This window comes from Erinaceus europaeus, chromosome 3, assembly GCF_950295315.1.
Source record: "Erinaceus europaeus chromosome 3, mEriEur2.1, whole genome shotgun sequence".
Lineage (NCBI taxonomy): Eukaryota > Metazoa > Chordata > Mammalia > Eulipotyphla > Erinaceidae > Erinaceus > Erinaceus europaeus.
The window spans coordinates 72,261,207-72,281,512 of NC_080164.1; the positions used below are offsets into that span (position 1 = coordinate 72,261,207).

The window sequence follows — 20,306 nt, forward strand, 5'->3', positions numbered from 1 at the left end:
TTTTTATACTTTGACAGTATAACAGGAATAATTATTTCGCAGATGACTTATATAGCCTGTTAAAACTGGGTTGCATGGTTTTTATTTAAAGCATTTCATAATTGCTAAAAATCCCGAGATATTAGTCCTGTTTTTCTTTTTAATCACTATCAAGTGGTGTATTTTTAGAATACAAGATTGCTTCAAATTAAAACAAAAAATTCTGTTTAAATCAAATTATGTTCCTGTTAAGTGATTGTATGTTTTGTTTCTTTGACAGCATTTATTCAGTCGGAGAGCATAATAGAAGTACTACGTTTTGAGGATGGAGGCCTACTACAGGTAACTTTATTTTGAAAAATTATCGGTATTAAACATTGAATAACTATTTGATTTTTTTCTTTAAAATAAAACTAGTTTTTGTGAAATAGCTTTAATAAGATTGATATGTAGATATAGTCACTGATAGTAATAAAACTTTCACTTTGTGGCCAAGAGCTAACTCACCTACCTGATATACTTTACCATGTTCGAGACTCTTGATTCATGTGACACAGCATTGGGAGCGCCAGGGCATGAGATGGGGGAGGGGCTCTAAGGATCTTGTGGTTTTTCTCTCTCACTCTCCCGGTGTTTTTCTGTCTCTGTGTGAAAAAACTTTAAAGTGTGGAAAAGTTGTTCCAGGAGTGGTGGAATTGTGCCCACTGGAGCAGCAATAACAACAAATTTTTAATTTGTGGCAGGGGTGGAAGGAGCAGAATCAGTTCAGTTATAGGGAAATTGGTAGTGAGTGAGCTGTGTGATTATAGTAGAGCTGTTGAGTGAAAAAGTGAATTTTCACACAGAGACAGAAAATTTTCCCCCTGCAGGTGGGGACTGGGGCCTCGAACCTGGGCCCTTGCACATTGTAACATGTGCACTCAACCAAGTCACCACCTGGTCCCAACTTCAAAAATTTTTATAAACTTAATATCTTTAAATAAGAAATGTTGGGAAGCAGCAGGCAGTGGCTACATGGTACTTGGAAAAAGTCTTTTATGCCTTTTTATATTTCAAACTGAATAAAAATTGAAGATATAGGGCACCTAATTTTGTAAAGCCATTGTACAAAAAGCAGTTATAATTTCTTTTCTCCAGTTCTCTAATCTGTTTCAAGACAAGAGCTTCAAATACCTATACTCTCTCCCCCTCTCTCCCCTCCCCCCCTTTTCTGTAAATAAAGAAAATGAGATTAATGGATATTTAATAATTAAAAAATTTCTAAAACTACCTCAGAGATGCCTTATCCATTTTCAATGATGAGGTTATTAGCAGACAATCTTTGAGGGAAGTAGACAAATGATAGTTGATGAGAGGAAGGCCAAACATTTAGATTTTCTTAAGCAAAAGCTGACTTCATTCTGTCTCCACTCCCAGTCCTTCATTATTTAGTGAGGCTGACCATCTTTTTTCATATTCGTGTTTCAGTCACAAGTTTTTCTTATTTTCTGTTTGCTAATGATTTGTAGAAATATTATATAGATATCAGACCTTTTTTATTATAAGGTTATTAATGTTGTACTTTTATTTGCTTGTTAGTTTTCCACTGCCCCCCTTTTGGGCGTTTCACCTGTCTTATTTATGCCCTTTCGACTTTCAGCATTTTTGCATCTTTTGCATTAAATATTTATAGTTTGTTGTTAAGACTTTGGCTTTTTGATGCAGTTCTTTTGTCTGTTGTAAATAGATGACTTTGTCTTCTGGAAGTTTTTGTTTTGTTTTGTCTCTAATTATTATGCTTTCTTCTCTGATTGTTAGCTTCCCTCTTTTGATCTAGGAGTTTAATTTTCAAATGTAAATTCAAGATATGTTTAGACCTTTATTTTTCAAAGTGCTTAGCAACAAGATAGTACCTAGTTTGAGCTTTTTCTCTTTCTTAATACTTCAGGTGCATTGTTGGTTGGTATGTACTGAGATTTTACTCTTCTTTATGATAGCTAAATGACTTTTCATGTGTGTTCTTACTTCAACATTACCTTTTAGTTTTCTAACCTTGTTTCCATAGTTATATCTTTCGCAAGACAGCTTCCTCTTTTTGTGCTTCTTCATGAGAAATCTTGTTGACCAGATTGTCTTCAGAAACATTTTTTTCATATCAAAAAAGTGTACATGAACAGTATACTTACTAAATCCTTTTCTGTCCACTTCATATGGTAACCCAATTTAGCATGTACTCTGGCTTTTTTAGCTGTATATTTTACTGAAATATAAATGACATAAGATAAAAACATGCTTACATGTTTTACACATATATGTACCTGTTAGTCTATTACTGCAATTAAGATGATGAGTATACCCATTACTCCCCAAAGTTTACTTGTTATGATAAATTCTTACATTATCACACACTCACTCTCTTGACAAGCATTGATCTTCTTTGTCACTATCAATTTCTTTTTTTTTTTTAATTTTATTTATAAAAAGGAAACATTGACAAAATCATAGGAAAAGAGAGCTACAACTTTACACAATTCCCACCACCAGACTTTCGTATCCCATCCGTCCCTTGATAGCTTTCCTATTCTTTGAGCCTCTGGGAGTATGGACCCAAGGTCATTATGGGATGCAGAAGGTGGAAGGTCTGGCTTCTGTAATTGCTTCCCTGCTGAACATGGCTGTTGACTGGTCAGTCCATACTCCCAGCCTGTCTCTCTCTTTCCCTATTGGGGAAGGACTCTGGGGAAGCAGCAAGGCACATTGGTGGGGTTATATGTCCAGGGAAGTCTAGTCACATCCTGCGCATATGGAACCTGGCGGCTGAAAAGAAAGTTAATATACAAAGCCAAACAAATTGTTGAACGGTCATGGACCTAAAGTCTGGAATAGAGCAGATGAAGTGTTGGGGGGGGGGGGTCATCCATTTTTTAGATAGCTAGTAGGCATATTTTAGTTATATTTCAAAGGGTCTGTAGCTATACTAGTGTTTTGTTTTGTTTTGCCTGAGCCTGAAATCTGATATGCAGGAGGATCCTAATTATTGTCTGGAAAGATGATGTCATGGCTGGGAAAAGGACCCAAAAGCTGGATCAGGGAAGAGAGTAGCTCCCTAATATGGGGGAAAAAAATAAATATTGTTGACTGTAAACCCCATGATTTGATGTGATCTGAGGCTCATGATTAGCTTAGGAGCCTGTGTGACCTCTGCATCCCTGTAGATCTGAGCTCGGATTCTGTGGTCCTGAGTAGGGACATTCCAAGCTCTCCCAGTATCGACCCATCTTCCTCAGGTGTAGCATAGTACTCTATAGTACCCTTCGGAGGATGGAACATACTCTACCATTGTTGATCCAAGTTGACGGCAAGGTCCTATGTGGTCCTGATAGAAATGACCAGTAACAATGGAGAGAGGGATATATTCGAGTTCTAGGCCCATTAAATCTGTTTGGGAATCTCAGGACTCGCTGATTAGGGCCCCAGCTGGTGGAATGGCCTGATAGTGTCACTATCAATTTCTGTGTTAAACTATTTTATATGCGTAAGTCCATATATACAGAATGTAGGGATCTGATTCAGCATAGCTTGAAATTCATCAGTGTTGTGTATACAATACTCTATAGTGTTTGTATGATAAAGAATTCCTTCATTATCTTGACAGCAATGTCAAAAACTGGATACCATGGCTGTACATGTCAGACATATCAAATTATACATTTTAAGATAATGTGTAGTTTAGTATACCAATTCGTTGAGCAAAGCTATTTAAAAATGACAATTTAGTAGTTCTGGAAACATAGCCTTAAAATTTTATAGTGGAACTACTGGTTTCTAGTGCCCTGCTCAAGTTTCTCTAGTTAGAGGTCAAATCAGTAGAAAAATTTCAGCCCCTCTGGCCTCTACAGTATATACATGCACATACAGCTCTTTTATATTCCTTAGGTTTTAGTGTAAATATTATCTCTTCAGACTGGCCTTTCCTTCTAACATATTTGAGCATGTATACACCTATTCTCTTTTATAGCACCTTTATAGTACTTTCTCAGTCAGTGTACAAACATATTTAGTTTTTTTTTTATAAATTTATTTTTTATTTAAGAAAGGATAAATTAACAAAACCATAGGGTAGGAGGGGTACAACTCCACACAATTCTCACCACCCAATCTCCATATCCCACCCCTCCCCTGATAGCTTTCCCATTGTCTATCCCTCTGGGAGCATGGACCCAGGGTTGTTGTGGGTTGCAGAAGATGGAAGGTCTGGCTTCTGTAATTGCTTCCCCACTGAACATGGACATTGACTGGTCGATCCATACTCCCAGTCTGCCTCTCTCTTTCCCTAGTAGGGTGTGTCTCTGGGGAAGCAGAGCTCCAGGACATATTGGTGGGGTCTTTAGTCCAGGGAAGCCTGGCCGGCATCCTGATGGCATCTGGAACCTGGTGACTAAAAAGAGAGTTAACATACAAAGCCAAACAAATTGTTGAGCAGTCATGGACCCAAAGCTTGGAATAGTGGAGAGGAAGTGTTAGGGGGCTACTCACTGTAAACTGCAGAAGTGTACTTCTGCTTTCAGGTATATATTTTGCACTAGTTTAGGGATACGTGTGAACATATGCTCTCTCTCACAGAACCTGGTCTATATCTAGGTTTTGGGACTTTGTTTGAAAGTGATCCACCTGGGATGGAATTAGAGAATACTATGAAAGGAAAGGTCTCACCCGAGTAATGAAGCTGAAGGGTTGTCGTTCCACACGTGAAGACTCTGGACACAGTCTGAGCTGAAGCATGTTGAGGTGGCAATCGTTGTGTTGATTAGGTTGCGATCGGCAGATGCAATATTATTTGATATGGATTCGCAGAAGCATGCGGGAAAGTGGGCCCTAATTTTAAAATGACTGCCTCCACCCCAATCCATCCCACATACCTTTGGCTTCATTGCACAGTAACCATTACATAACAGTGCCTGGATCCCAGTTGGTTAGCACTTCTTAAAGAATGTATTTGTTAAATAAACTTTTTAAAATAAGTCATATTACTTTACATTATTTCCCTGTTTAAAATTTAAATTGTTCTCATTTGAGTTATATAGTGTGACAAATAATTTTCTCTGATTTTGAGATCAAGTTTAATCTGAAAATTTGATGATCTAAGATTAAAATCAAAACTATAATAAAATGTATATTCCATATGTCAGTGGTATAAATATTTTATCTGTATTTTCACTACTAGTTTTTTTTTTTTTCACAGACTGAGACAACACTTGGACTCAGTTCATATCAACAGAAAAGGTAAGAAATAGAATATTTTATGGCATAAAATTTTATATATTTAGAAAAATACTAATGTACTTTCAGTTCCTCCTTAAGATAATAGCATAGTTTCTGGTCATTCTGGAGGACTTTTACAATGTTCTTTTTTTCTCTATACGTTTTGAGTCAAGAGGGAAGAACAAATTGTAAATTACAGTCTACCATGCATTTATATATGGAAAACCAAAAAAAAAAAAAAGAGGTTTTAAGTATAAACATGAATTGTGTAACAGCAGTCCACCCTATCTTATACTGAAGGTTTTTTTTTTTTTTAATATTTATTTATTCCCTTTTGTTGCCCTGGTTGTTTTATTGTTGTAGTTACTATTGTTGTTGTATAGTACAGAGAGAAATGGAGAGAGGAGGAGGGAGAGAAAGACACCTGCAGACCTGCTTCACTGCTTGTGAAGCAACTCTCCTGCAGGTGGGGAGCCGGAGCTCGAACCGGGATCCTTCCAGCGGTCCTTGCGCTTTGCGCCACCTGCGCTTAAACCGCTGCGCTACCGCCCGACTCCCATAGTGAAGGGTTCTAATGATTGTTTAAACTCCCCTGGCTTTGCAACATGGATCAACTTTTTTTTTTTTTAAATAAAAAGGAAACTGACAAAACCATATGAAAAGAGGGGTACAACTCCACATAATTCCCACCACCAGAACTCCATGTCTCATGCCCTCCCTTGATTACTTTCCTATTCTTTAACCCTCTGGGAGTATGGACCCAGGGTCATTGTGGGATGCAGAAGGTTATGGATCAACTTTTTAACTTCCTAGTCACCCCTTTTGAGTCTTTCATATCGTGCCTCAGTTGTTCAGTAGGATTAGCCTTCAGACCTCTGAAGGAGAAACTCAGAGCAGTGAAGCCTTGACCAAAACCCCCTTTCAACACTCATAGTCTGTGGTATTAGAAGATTTGCTTTAACCTTACATATTATATGTGCCAGCATATACATTTGAAGATGTTTTTCTACCTTCAAAGTCACCTTTTGGTGAACTTTTACATCTTTTGGAGAGCCAATATAAAAAGGAGATGCTGTCTAGTTAGAAAGGACTTGTACCTGGTATCCAAATGTTCCTAAGAGATATTTAATTAAATATCCTTAGTGCTTAAAGTATAATTGAGATAGAGAAGTAGCAAATATATAGTTTAAAAGTAGTTAAAACTTTATAGGACAACCTGGAGAGGTGATTTGGCAGTAGAATGTTTGCTTTGCATGTTTAAGGTCCTGGGTTCTAGTCCCTATCATAAATGCTGGAGTAGTACTCTGGTCTGTCACTGTCTTAAAAAAGTAACTTTTATGAAGGCTGGCCCTTTCTGTCTCCGTTTCTCCTTCCTCCCTCCCCTCCCTTCCTAGAACACTGCTAAACTATGGTTGACGGTGGTGCTGGAGATTGAACCTGGGACCTTAGAGCCTCAGCATGATAGTCTCTGCATAACCATTATGCTATTTCCCTAGCCCAGGGAACATTCTTTTTATACCAATTTTTTTTTTTCTTGAGAATTTTTTTTTTTTTTTAGCTTGAGTGTATATTGAATTTTGTGAAATACTTTTCCCACACCTGTTGAGGTGATTATATTATTCTTAACTGTTCTTGCTTTTAAAAAACCTTTTCTTGTGCAAAAGGTGAATACTAGTATCCTACATAAAGAGAATTTCAACTACTTTGATATTAAAGTATCTAAAGCACTGAAGAAAAGACAGAAGAGTGGTACTCATTGTGACTGTTTCTGAATTTTAAATAGCAATTTAAAATACTTTATTAGTCATTTTATGATGGTTAGACATATTTTCTTGGCTATAAAAGTAAAGTGACCTAATTAATATTAGGATAGTATTTTGAAAGTAACATCCACTGAGACATTTCAGATTTTCAAAGATAGCTGTTCCTAACATAAAGCAAAACTACTCACCTATGACCCAAGTTGCCTTTTATTTCTGCCTATCAATTGAACAGGCTTTGATTTAAATTCCATTTGACTTACCATGTTCTTTCTTCCTTCATGGTTACATAAGACTAACTATGAGGTTCAGCTAAACCAGGGAAAGTTAGTTTATGGCACATTTAGCTCTATATCTATATCCATCTGTTAGTTTTCCTTCTTTGATTTTGTACTCCTAAGCGATAGAGATGAGCTTTAACAGTGATAGTCTTGGGCCTGGAAATAGCTCCCCCAGTAGCACTGACATGAGCAAAGACCTGGGTTTGAGACCTCGACCACATCGGAACATAGACATTTTGGGGATGGTTGAATCATGTTGTGTCTCTGTTCTTTCCATCTCTCTGAAATAAAAATAGAAAAATGTCAACCTAGTAACAGCTGAATGGCATATGTGCAAGGCCCAAATACAGCATTAATTAATTTATTTAAGAAAATATAAGTGATAGCCTGCAGCTAGGGAAAAGACTCAAATGAAGGGATGCAAGACTTGCATTCCTGAGGCCCACATTTGATTCCTGTCATCACATATGCTAGAAGAGTGCTCTGACCTACCTTTCAGAGCACTGCTAGAGCAAAAGTGATAACCTGTCATTAGGGAATATTGTAGGAGGGGTGAACGCCATAGGAGAGAAAAGCAAGATAGCTTACATTTACACAGAACTAGTAAACCAGTGTAGCAGTGATCCCCATACTGCAGTGCAGGATTAAAAAAAAAAATGTCTATAAACAGACACAAAGGTGGGGGAGATAGCATGATGGTTATGCAACAAGACTTTTCATGCTCAAGTCTCTGGTTTAATACTCAGCACCACCATATGCCAGAACCAAGCAGTAAACTAAGCTCTGGTAAAATAAAACAAGGTGAACCTTGAATTCCAAAACCCCACAGAAAGTCAAAATAAAATACAGATGGTTGAGACTTCTTAAATATCACATTTCCGAATTTTTAGATTTATTTTCCTGGTTCTAAATCTTCCTATTCCCTCATATTTATTTGCAGCATAAGTGTACATTTTGGGACAATGGTTGTATTTGTTGTAATTTTAGTTTTTTTTCTATTCAAAAATGTGTCATGACTTTTCTGACAAACAGTATTTAAACTGTGATGACTGTTTCCCTCTGAGGAAGACAGCAAACAAATTTATTTATATACAGCTGGATTCGCTTAAGAAGAATACAGTTCCCTTCCCAATTTGGGGAAGTTTTCATTCATTATTGATTTAAATACACTTAGTCTTTCTCTTCTCTGTGCCATAATGCACATACTGTTTCTTTTAAAGATGTTCCTTAAATTTGGCTCACTTACTTCACTCTTACACATTTCCTTTTCTTCCATCCTTCCATCCATCCATCCATCCATCCTTCCTTCCTTCCTTCCTTCCTTCTTTCCTTCCTTCCTTCCTTCCTTCTTTCCTTCCTTCCTTCCTTCCTTCCTTCCTTCCTTCCTTCCTTCCTTCCTTCTTTCCTTCCTTTTTTTCCTTCTGTCTTTTTCTTTCTCTCTTTTTTTTTTTTTCCACACCAGAGCACTGCTCAGCTCTGGCTTATGGTGATGCGAGAGACTGAACCTGGGAACTTGTAGCCTCAGGTATGAGAGAGTGTTTTCATAACTATTACACTATCTTACCCCCCCCTCCATTTTATTTTCTTTGGTTTCACTTACTGGACAATTCAAATGACCTCTTTAAGAGTTTTCCTTTTTTTCTGCTTGGTATAGTCTCTTGTTGCAGTTCTCTTACTAACTTTTTTCCACTTAAGTAGTTATATTCTTTAGCTATAGTATTTCTCTTTGGATTCTTTATGGTTTCTATTTATTTGTTGAATTTCTTGTTTCATTGATGCATTATTTTCTTAGTTTTCTTTTTAAAGGTTTACTGGTGATAGGAGGAAAGAAAACCAGAGAATCACTCTAGCATTTGCTATCTAGGGATTGAAGTTGGAACACTAAAGAATTTGTCCTTATGTTTTTTTTTTCTTTCTTTTCTTATAGCATATCTCTGTATCGTGGCAATTGCAGACCCATACGATTTGAACCACCAATGCTGGATTTTCATGAACAGTAAGCTTAGAATTTGCAGACTATATTTCCCATTAAGCTGTTATTTATATCTTGCATGACTTTGTCTTTCCTTTTGCCTATATTACATGTTCATGCCATCAGGGAAGCAAATTAAATTTATGATAGTTTGAACATGGGAAATAAGTATTATGAGACACACACATTAAGTTTTGAATTTGCATACTGCTCACACACTGGAGTCTCTTTCAAAGACTTTCATCTTCAGAAGCAGCATAAAACTAATAGGTTATCATTTACTAGCCACACTCTTCCATTTTTAGTATTTAAAATGTTCTCTGTGGTTATAGAAGAAATTTGTTGTTTATTCAAATGCTTTAAAGTAGAAAATTTTACACATAACCATATAAATAACACAGTGACATTATCATTAACTCAAATGGGAAACTAAAAGTGTATCCTACAGAAAGGCATGGTTCAAACTTCCAGCCAATGAAAGCAAACTAGTAGGTTCTATTTGCTTTTGCTTCCATACATAACAAAAACTACAATATATGTGGGGAAGCCAGCAAAAAAGTGAGTTTAGAGTTTAGATAAGCTAGCAATAAAAGAAAAATGTCTAGATTCCAGGAGAAAAGGATAAAAAGACATTCACTTCCAAGGTAAATATCCATTCCCTGCTCATTTCTACACCACTTGGCCAGGTTACACTACTGCAATCATCTGTTCTGTTGGGTCTCAGCACTGTTACCCACCTGTCCCGGTTGACTATTGCTGCTGCTCCCCTCACTTATCTCTCTGCTGCTGTTACCCACTACTGCCTACCTGTCTCCATTGCAGCTGCTATAGAGGCCCCAGCTAGGCCCCAAATACTGCTACAAGCATCTTCACTTGTGCTGCCCACTGCAGCTAGTCTGTCTTCTTTGTCTAGCTACTTCCTCTACTGCCCACTGGCCTGGCCTGTAACCTCTGTTACAATTCAGTATCCATAACTTTACAAAAGTGGGAGAAGAAAAACAAAAGGAAACAGAAGGTTTAACCCACATGGCAACTAGGTCATCTTCTTTGCAATATTGTGGCAGAACTCCCAAGGCATCATATCACGCTCAGTAAGAGTAGCCAGAAAAAACAAAGACCAATATCTAATGATCTCACTTACAGTTTTAACTTAAGAACAGAGAACAGTACAGGAAAACATAAGGTTAAACTTGAGTTGTGTGTGGTGTATTGCACCAAAGCAAAGGACTCTGGGGGAGGGTGGAAAAGGACAGAATAAATGCAGTTGAACACAGGCAGTTGAATGCAACAGTTGCAGAACTTAATCCCCATAGCAGTGAAGCCTGGAGTAGAAATACTCCATTGGTATAGACTACCAGAGTCCTCCCAGAAGTTTTGTGATACACTTAAAACCTCAAGCTTCTTGTTTTCCAGAACCTTACCAATATAAGCTCAGCCATAAATTGTGACTAATCCCTGGTCACTACCCAGATAAATTCATACACAGACTACTGATCCTGGTCTTCAAAGAGGATCAAGCATAAAGATAGAGGGAAGCACCTACACTGATGAACTGAAACAGCAAGAAAATCTCATTTTTTAAAATTTATTGAGAGGTTAATAGTTTATTGCCTTTTAACACAAAAGCACAACCTCTCACCTTCCCTTGATTGGTGTCTAGGAGACACAGTAGGATCCCAGTGTTATCACTTCATCCTGTACATTTCCACCCTTCTTCTGAGTCCTTTGCTTTGGTGCTGTACGCCACACCCAGCCCAAGTTTCACCTTAGGTTTTCCCATACTGTTCTTTGTTCTTAAGTTCCACCTATAAGTGAGATCATTCGATATTGGTTTTTTTTTTCTCTGGCTAGTCTTACTAAACATGATGTCTTCAAGTTCTGATCACACTGTTACAAAGAAGATGACCTTCCCCAAATAGAGACTGACCCAGTCTTTGATCCAAGGAATACGAGTAGCTGCACTCCCCTGCTAGAACCTCCAAACAAGCTCTCAGAGAAGTGATGAAGGAAATAATTGAAAAACTAATAACAGTATTCAGAGGAACAAATAGTGCTGTAATAAAGCTAAAGAACACAGCAGGCATATGCCAGAAGTTGAAATGGAGATCAGGAAAATAGGGGGAGGCTAATATGAGAATTATGTAATATAACAAACACATCATAGAAGTACAAGTGAGAAAGGGCCAGAATTTATGTTTGTAGAAATAGTAACTGAGAATTTTCCCCCAGCTAAAGAATATTGACCTCTCAGGCCCTTTGAGCACAATAGAATGAAGTGCAAGAACTCGTGAAAGGATCTGGGTTTCAGCCCCCCTGCCCCCCACCTGAAGGGGGGATGTTTCACAAGCGCTGAAGCAGGTCTGCAGGTGTCTTTCTCCTCCTTTATCTCTCCTTTCCCTTTCAGTTCTCTCTGTCCTATCAAATACAATGGGAAAAAGAATGGCTGCCAAGAGAAGTGGATTTGTAGTGTTGGCACTGAGCCCCAGCATTAACCCTGGAGGCAAAAAAAAAAGTATATTAATAATCTAATAAGTTCACCAAGACACATAATACTTAGAATGGCAGAGACCAAAGCCAAAGAGAGCACTCTGAAGGCTGCTAGAGAAAAGCAAAGAGTCATCCATCAAGGAAATCCTCTAAGACTGTCAGCCAATTTCTTAACAGAAACTCCAAAGGGTTTGGTCTATTGCACCAAAGTAAAAGACACTGCAGGGAGGTTCAGGTCCTGGAACATGATGGTGGAGGAGGACTTGTTATGCAGAAAACTGAGAAATGTTACATATATACAGACTATTGTATTTTACTGTTAACTGCAAACCATTAATTCCTCCCAAATGAAGAAGAATAAAGACTGGCAGGATATAGATAAAACTTTGAATAAGAAAGACCTCCACCCAAGAATACTTTATCCTGCTGGGTTATCAGTCTGAATTGAAATTAGGATGAAGAACTTTGCAGACAAACAACAGCTGAAAGAATTCATGATTATAAAGTTAGACTTACAAGAATTATTGAAAGAACACATATGAAATGAAAATCCAGAATGACCTCACCCATAGGGGTGAACACAACAAGGAAAATAAGCAAAGCCCAATGAAGACTATGGACCCAGAGAGCAAAACTGAGGTTAATAGAAGGAATGAAGGGACTATGTGTGTGTGTTGGGAGAGGGGGAGCCTCCAGAGGATTTTGATGGTGGGATAATAGTAGTGATTGGGTAATGCATTTGAAGCAGAAAAAAGTACATTTATTTATTCATTTATTTGCCACCAAAGTTATCATTGAAGCTCAGTGCCTATACTATGAATCCACCACTCCTAGCAGCCATTTTTTTCCCTTTCCTTTTTTGGATAGGGACAGAGAAGAGAGGAAAATAAGAGATAGGGGGTGGGGGAGGAAAGAAAGGCATGTGAGACCTCTAAGTTCATTACTGTAGTCTCACACAGGAACACCATGAGTGGTGCTGTGATATCTCTCCTCTGTTTGTCTTCCTCTTTCCATCCAAGAAATAAAGAGCTATTAAAAATTGGACCCAGGTACTTCTGGGGTGGAGTTATAGCCAGCATAGTCTCAGGAACTTGACTCTTTCCAGAAAGCAAATATTAAAATGAAGCATCTCATCCAATTTCATCAGAGCACAGCTGGGTAACATTAAGAAAAAAATCACTATCTGAAGGTTGGTGATTGCTTCTGAACAGTGAAAATAGAGGGAGAGAAAGACTCAAGTGGAGACTACATTACTGCTAGGCATCATTATATGCAGCTACTTCAAAAAGAATATAAAGTGTCTTATAAAGGCTACACATTCACTCTTTTCAGACAGGAGCCATGGAGGCCGGGAGAATGTGGAATGACATATTCAAAGTTTTCAAAAATAAATAAATAAATAAATAAAAATAACTGTCAGCACTCATATTTTTACTCTGCAAACTGTCATTCAAATTTGAAGGAATAAAAACAATACCAGCTATACAAAAACTAAAGTTTGGCATTACGACACTTCCCTAGGAAAAGTTACAGAAAGAAGTGGCATAGAGAGACATTAAACTCTCAGTGGATGATACACAGTAAAACAAACCAAAAAACTCAAGCCATAGAAATCTGTGACAACTGTAAAGTATAAAAGAGAAGGAAGAAATGAGTAGATGTTGTTGAACAAATAATGGTGAGACTAGAAGGTTTTTTTTTTAAAAAAAAAAAACAAACAAAACTTTTATGGTGTATTGCATAAAAGACTCTGGGGTGGGTAGTGGGGAGAATACAGGTCCTGGAAAAGGATGACAGAGGACCTATTGGGGGGTGTATTGTTATGTGGAAAACTGAGAAATGTTTTGCATGTATAAACTATTGTACTTAATGGCGATTATAAAACATCAATCCCCCAATAAAAGGGAAAAGCATTAAAAAAAAACTCTTAATGAGGAGGTAACTAACATAATGGTTATGTAAAGAGACTCTCATGCCTGAGGTTTTGAAGTTCTAGGTTCAGTCCCCTGCACCACCATAAGCCAGAGCTGAGCAGTGCTTAATTTTTAATGAATTTATTTTTACCAGAGCACTGCTCAGCTCTGGTTTCTGGTTGTGTGGGGATTGAACCTCGGACTTCAGAGCATCAGGCATGAGAGTCTCTTTGCATAACCATTATGCTATCTACCCCTGTCCCTTTTAATCATTCATAAGTCTTTATTCTTCGTTTTTCTCATCCATTTCTTTTTTTTTTAATTGTATTTTTATTTTATTTTATTTTTATTTAAGAAAGGAGACATTAACAAAATCATAGGATGGGGGGGTACAACTCCACACAATTCCCACCACCAAATCTCTATATCCCATCCCCTCCCCACTAGCTTTCCCATTGTCTATCCCTCTGGGAGCATGGACCCAGGGTCATTGTGGGTTGCAGAAGATGGAAGGTCTGGCTTCTGTAATTGCTTCCCCGCTGAACATGGACATTTTGACTGGTCGATCCATACTCCCAGTCTGCCTCTCTCTTTCCCTAGTAGGGTGGGTCTCTGAGGAAGCGGAGCTCCAGGACGCATTGGTGGGGTCTTCAGTCTAGGGAAGCCTGGCCAGCATCCTGATGGCATCTGGAACCTGGTGGCTGAAAAGAGAGTTAACATACAAAGCCAAACAAATTGTTGAGCAGTCATGGACCCAAAGGATGGAATAGTGGAGAGGAAGTGTTAGGGAGGTACTCACTGCAAACTCTAGTGTACTTCTGCTTTCAGGTATATATTTGCCCTGGTTTATGAATATATGTGGACATATGCTCTATCTCCTGGAACCTGGTCTATATCTAGGTTTTGTGACTTTGTTAGGAAGTGAACCACCTGGGATGGAGTTAGAGAATACTATGAAAGGAAAGGTCTTACCCGAGTGATGAAGCTGAAGAGTCATTCCACACCTGAAGTCTCTGGACACAGTCTGAAGTGAAGCATGCTGGGGTGGCACTGGTTGTGTTGATTAGGTTTCAATCAACGGATGCAATATTATTTAGTAAGAATTGGGAGAAGCATACGGGAAAGTGGGCCCTATCCTAGGATCCCAGGACTGGGGGAAGTTTAGGCTCTATAGTGGAAATGTGAGGGTCCTGCTGTCTTAGGGTTCAAGAAGAAAATGGGTAGTTATTGTTAACATCACATTATTTGGTAATTGGGTTAACTTTGAAAAGTCCCTTTGTTAGACATACAATCAATTTCCCCCCTCTCATATTAATTAAATAGTGATTTATATGACTACAATTTAATAGGTGTGTACATAAACACCATTCCCACCACCAAAAGATTGTGTCCCATCCCACCCCCCACCCCCCACCCCCTGCCGGCCCAGGAAGCCGCATGTCCATCCTTCCCCTCACCACAGGGTTTTTACTTTGGTGCTCTACTCTCACTATTTGCAGATGATATGATAGTATACATAGGAAAATCTAAAGAATCCAGCAGAAAACTACTGGAAGTTATTAGGCAATATAGCAAGGTGTCAGGCTACAAAATCAATGTACAAAAATCAGTGGCATTTCTTTATGCAAACACTAAATCTGAAGAAGAAGACATCCAGAAATCACTCCCATTCACTGTTGCAGCAAAATCAATAAAATACCTAGGAGTAAAGTTGACCAAAGAAGTGAAAGACTTGTATATTGAAAACTATGAGTCACTAGTCAAGGAAATTGAAACTGATACCAATAAATGGAAAGACATCCCATGCTCATGGATTGGAAGAATAAATATCATCAAAATGAATATTCTCCCCAGAGCCATATACAAATTTAATGCAATACCCATCAAAGTTCCACCAAGCTTCTTTAAGAGAATAGAACAAAAACTACAATCATTTATCTGGAACCAGAAAACACCTAGAATTGCCAAAACCATCTAGAGGAAAAGAAACAGAAATGGAGGCATCACACTCCCAGACCTCAAACTTTATTATAAAGCCATCATCATCAAAACAGCCTGGTACTGGAATAGAAATAGGCACACAGACCAGTGGAACAGATTGAAAGCCCAGAACTAAACCCCCACACCTATGGACATCTAATCTTTGATAAGGATGCCCAAAGTATTAAATGGAAGAAGGAGATTCTCTTCAATAAATGGTACTGGGAAAACTGGGTTGAAACATGCAGAAGAATGAAACTGAACCACTTTATCTCACCAGAAACAAAATCAACTCCAAATGGATTAAAGACCTGGATGTTAGACCAGAAACAATCAAATACTTAGAGGAAAACCTTGGTAAAACACCTCCCACCTAAACCTCAAGGACATCTTTGATGAAACAAACCCAATTGCAAGGAAGACTAAAGCAGAAACAAACAAATGGGACTATATTAAATTGAAAAGTTTCTGTACAGCCAAAGAAACTATCACACAAACAAAGAGACCCCTCATAGAATGGGAGAAGATCTTCACATGCCATACATCAGACAAGAGACTAATCACCAAAATGTACAAAGAGCTTAGCAAACTTAGCACCAAAAAAGCAAATGGCCCCATCCAAAAATGGGCAGAGGATATGAACAAAACATTCACTACAGAGGAGATCCAAAAGGCTAACAAACATATAAAAAACTGCTCTAGGTCACTGAGTGTTAGAGAAATGCAAATAAAGACAACACTGAGATACCACCTCACTCCTGTAAGAATGGCATACATCAAAAAGGACAGCAGCAACAAATGCTGGAGAGGCTGTGGGCACAAAGGAACCCTTTCTGCACTGCTAATGGGAATGTAAATTGGTCCAGCCTCTGTGGAGAGCAGTCTGGAAAACTCTCAGAAGGCTAGACATGGACCTTCCATATGACCCAGTAATTCCTCTCCTGGGGATCTACCCCAAGGACTCCATAACACCCAACCAAAAAGATGTGTGTACTCCTATGTTCATAGCAGCACAATTCATAATAGCTAAAACCTGGAAGCAACCCAGGTGCCCAACAACAGATGAGTGGCTGAGAAAGCTGTAGTATATATACACAATGGAATACTATGCAGCTACTAAGAACAATGAACTCAACTTCTCTGACCCATCTTGGTCAGAGCTAGAAGGAATTATGTTATGTTAGCTAAATCAGAAAGATAAAGATGAGTATGGGATGATCCCACTCATCAACAGAAGTTGAGAAAGAAGATCAGAAAGGGAAACTAAAAGCAAGATACTCATCCTTTTCATATGTATTACCTTGAGTTTCTTTAATTTGTTTCTGAAACAATTTATTTCCAAAGTTACTTTGTCCTCTTTTATAATTCCTTTACAGAATGCTGCCAGTACTATTTGTCCCTTCTTTTGACTATTTGTTTATGTAAAGATTTTATTTATTTATTAATGAGAAAGACATAAGGGAGAGAAAGAACCAGACATTACTCTTGCACATGTGATGCCAGGGACTGAACTCAGGACCTCATGCTTACAGGTCTAGTGCTTTACCCACTGTACCTACTACTCCTGATCACTCTTTTTGACTATTTAGAAGGCATATTATGTATTATGTTTCATCCACTTTGTACCTACCCTTTTCTACTTCATTTTCTTCACATATTTGAGATTTTACTGTTTTTCTTATATAATATCTTGCCTGTCTGTGGTTTTTTGGAAAAAAAAAAAAGAACTGTCTCTAAGACTTTGTGAAAACTATGGTGATAATCCTTGGTATCAGGGAGGCATGAGTGGGGAGACACATAACTGGAAATTTGGGATTGTACCCCTGCAAATATGCTCTTATAGACTAATATTAAATCACTAATAATTTTTTCTTTTCTTTTTACTTGATAGAACAGAGAAATTGAAAGGGGTAGGAGAGATAGGCAGAAAAAGAGAGGCATCTGCAGTCCTGTTTCACTGCTTGTGGGGCTATTTTCCCCCCTACAGGTGGGGGCCAAGGGCTTGAACATGGGTCCTTGTGCATGGTAATTTATACATTCAACTAGATGCACCGAATCGGGGTAGATAGCATAATGGTTATGCAAAGAGACTCTCATACCTGAGGCTTCGAAGTCCCAGTTTCAATCCTCTGCACCACCAAAAGCCAGAGCTGACCAGTGCTCTGGTAAAAACAAACAAATAAACAAAAAACCCCAACCAGATGCACCACTGTCCCCCCCTTCTTTTTTATTGGATCCAGGAGGCCACTCAGTGGTAGTATTGGCTATGAGTTAGATGCTGGGTTTATTTCCCAGCACTGTATTAAAGATGACCTTTAGGAGTCTGGTGGTGGTGTGCCTGGTTGAGCACACATGTTGTAATGTTCAAGGATCCAGGTTTGAGCCCCCAGTCCCCACCTGCAAGTGGAAAGCTTCACAAAAGGTGAAGCAGGGCTGCAGGTGTCTGTCTCTCTCCCTTCTCTGTCACCCACTTCCCTCTCGATTTCTGGCTGTCTCTATCCAATAAATAAATAAAGATAATAAAAAGGAATTTTTTAAAAGATGACAGTTAAACAAAACCCAGCACTTCTGGGCCAGGGAAATGTGCATTGATAGCACCCCAGACCTTCATGCTTGAGGCCCAGAGGTCCCAGCTTCTATCACCAGCAGCACCATATGCTAGGGTCTGAGCATTGCCTTGGACTTTCCATCTTTCAAATAATTAGATAAATAACTCCCTTTTAAAAACAATATATCTTTGAAACACTAAGGGGGGAATAAAAAGCTTTCATGTATATTTGATTCTGACCTATTTCTACCAGGTAAATAAGGTAGAGCATCTTAAACTGGAACAATGCCACTTTGGTAAATTAGCAGAAGAAATTATCTTTAAAGGGAAGCTGAAGGTAGAGGGAGAGTCCTTCCTGTCCCCTGTTGCCCCCTCCCCTTTCTTTTTACTTTTGCTTTCCCTGTTTAGCTTCCCTCCTGGCTTTAAACAATCAACTCTAGGCAGTCTAGGCATAGGCATGACCACTTACTACTCTCATTTCTCTCAGTTATTTATGCCAGTGCTGCTAAATATTTATCTATTTCCATAACAACTTCTATTTTCAAACATTATATAATACAAAAGATGCTTTGGGTGGAAGATTGTTTTATGTAAGTGCAGTAAATCTTGATTTCAAATCTAAAGTTTAAAGTCTTGATAGAATGGCTTTCAAAAGTCAACTAGACTGTCAGTTAAAATGGTGACCTTTATTGCCAAATTAAATTTAGTTTTTGAAAGCATTTCTCTCTAATCAGTTTTTTGCTATTCCATGGAAACAGACAAGCAAGCACTCTATTCTAAAAGAATGTTTGGTCCCAGGGAGTCTGGTGGTAGCACAGTGGGTTAAGCGCATGTGGCGTGAAGCTCAAGGACCGGCGTAAGGATCCCGGTTCGAGCCCCGGCTCCCCACCTGCAGGGAAGTTGCTTCATAGGCGGTGAAGCAGGTCTGCAGGTGTCTATCTTTCTCTCCCCCTCTCTGTCTTCCCCTCCTCTCTCCATTTCTCTCTGTCCTATCCAACAATGAGGACATCAATAACTACAACAATAAAACAAAAAGGGAATAAATAAATAAATATTAAGGAAAAAAAAAAAAAGAATGCTTGGTCCCATTTGACATTTCAGTTTCTAACATTTCCATCAGTTTCCTAGCTTGACCCCCAACTGAAAATATGTTTGAGGAGATGAGATGGTTAGGTTTTGTGGTAATTGAGTGGTACAAAGTATTACATGTTGATTTGCCCCAACTTCCTGCTAAAACTTGTGTCTAATAGACTGCTGTGTCACTGTCATTCATAACCTTAGTCTAAGGGTAGTTGCTTAGTCATTTCTTCAGCTGTTTCCTGGCATTATATTGTCATCTTTTTGTGGCATAGGAAAGTTGGCATTGACCACAATATTGCAGCTTGTTTCCCAAGCTGTTGTCTAATTTATTTTGCTATTTCCTAATTCCTTTGAGCTTCTGATTTTTCAAAAGTGTTGACAGTCTATAACAGCACAGAGAGTAGCCCTATATGTGTGTGTGTGTTTCATTTTCATTTATCTGTAAATAATCTGTAATATCCTCTTTGACCCTACTTCAGTCTTTTGAACAACTAATATTGGAAAGAAATAAGACCAGCAATGATAGGCATTAGAAAGTCTGTTTTTAAATCTTACCTGTCTAGCCAGTTACATATACTACTTATGACAGATGGATTTATGTATCTTATTCTAATTGTATCCCATTAAACACTAATCTAGTTGTAGTTGTAAAGGGTTTTGAAAATATAATTAAGTTTCTATATCAGTTGATATTTAATGATAGATTATTTATTTGTGAGCCTCATCTAATCACACTATTGGAGAACTGACACATGAGAGGTATTTTTTAAACATTTTATTTACTTTATTTTAATGAGAGAGGGATACAGACAAAAACACCAGAGCACTACTCAGCTCTGACTTATTGTGATATTGGTTATTGAATTTGGGACCTCAGAGCCTCAGGCTTGAGAGTCTTTTACATTAACCATTATGCTATCTCCACAGCCCTTGAGCTATTTTGTTTTGAGGGAGATTCTTGTGCAGGTTTTGAAATGGAGAGGGGGGCATAAAACCGAGATTGAAAGCAACCTGAGTTTTGCCAATAACCTGAATCAAGAGCTGAGACAAGAGCTTTGAGCTTTA

The 20,306-nt window shown here is 38.3% G+C and overlaps 1 protein-coding gene across 3 annotated transcripts in view; it reads left to right on the forward strand.

The window, feature by feature from the left end:
* Positions 1-20,306, forward strand: part of TMEM131 (transmembrane protein 131) — a 161,035-nt gene that overhangs the window by 62,320 nt on the left and 78,409 nt on the right. For all 3 annotated transcript variants that reach the window (XM_060187505.1, XM_060187506.1, XM_007535714.3), the window contains exons 2-4: positions 260-321; positions 5,201-5,241; positions 9,189-9,257. In XM_060187505.1, coding sequence (XP_060043488.1) covers positions 260-321; positions 5,201-5,241; positions 9,189-9,257 — 172 coding nt within the window. The remainder of the gene's footprint in view (positions 1-259; positions 322-5,200; positions 5,242-9,188; positions 9,258-20,306) is intronic.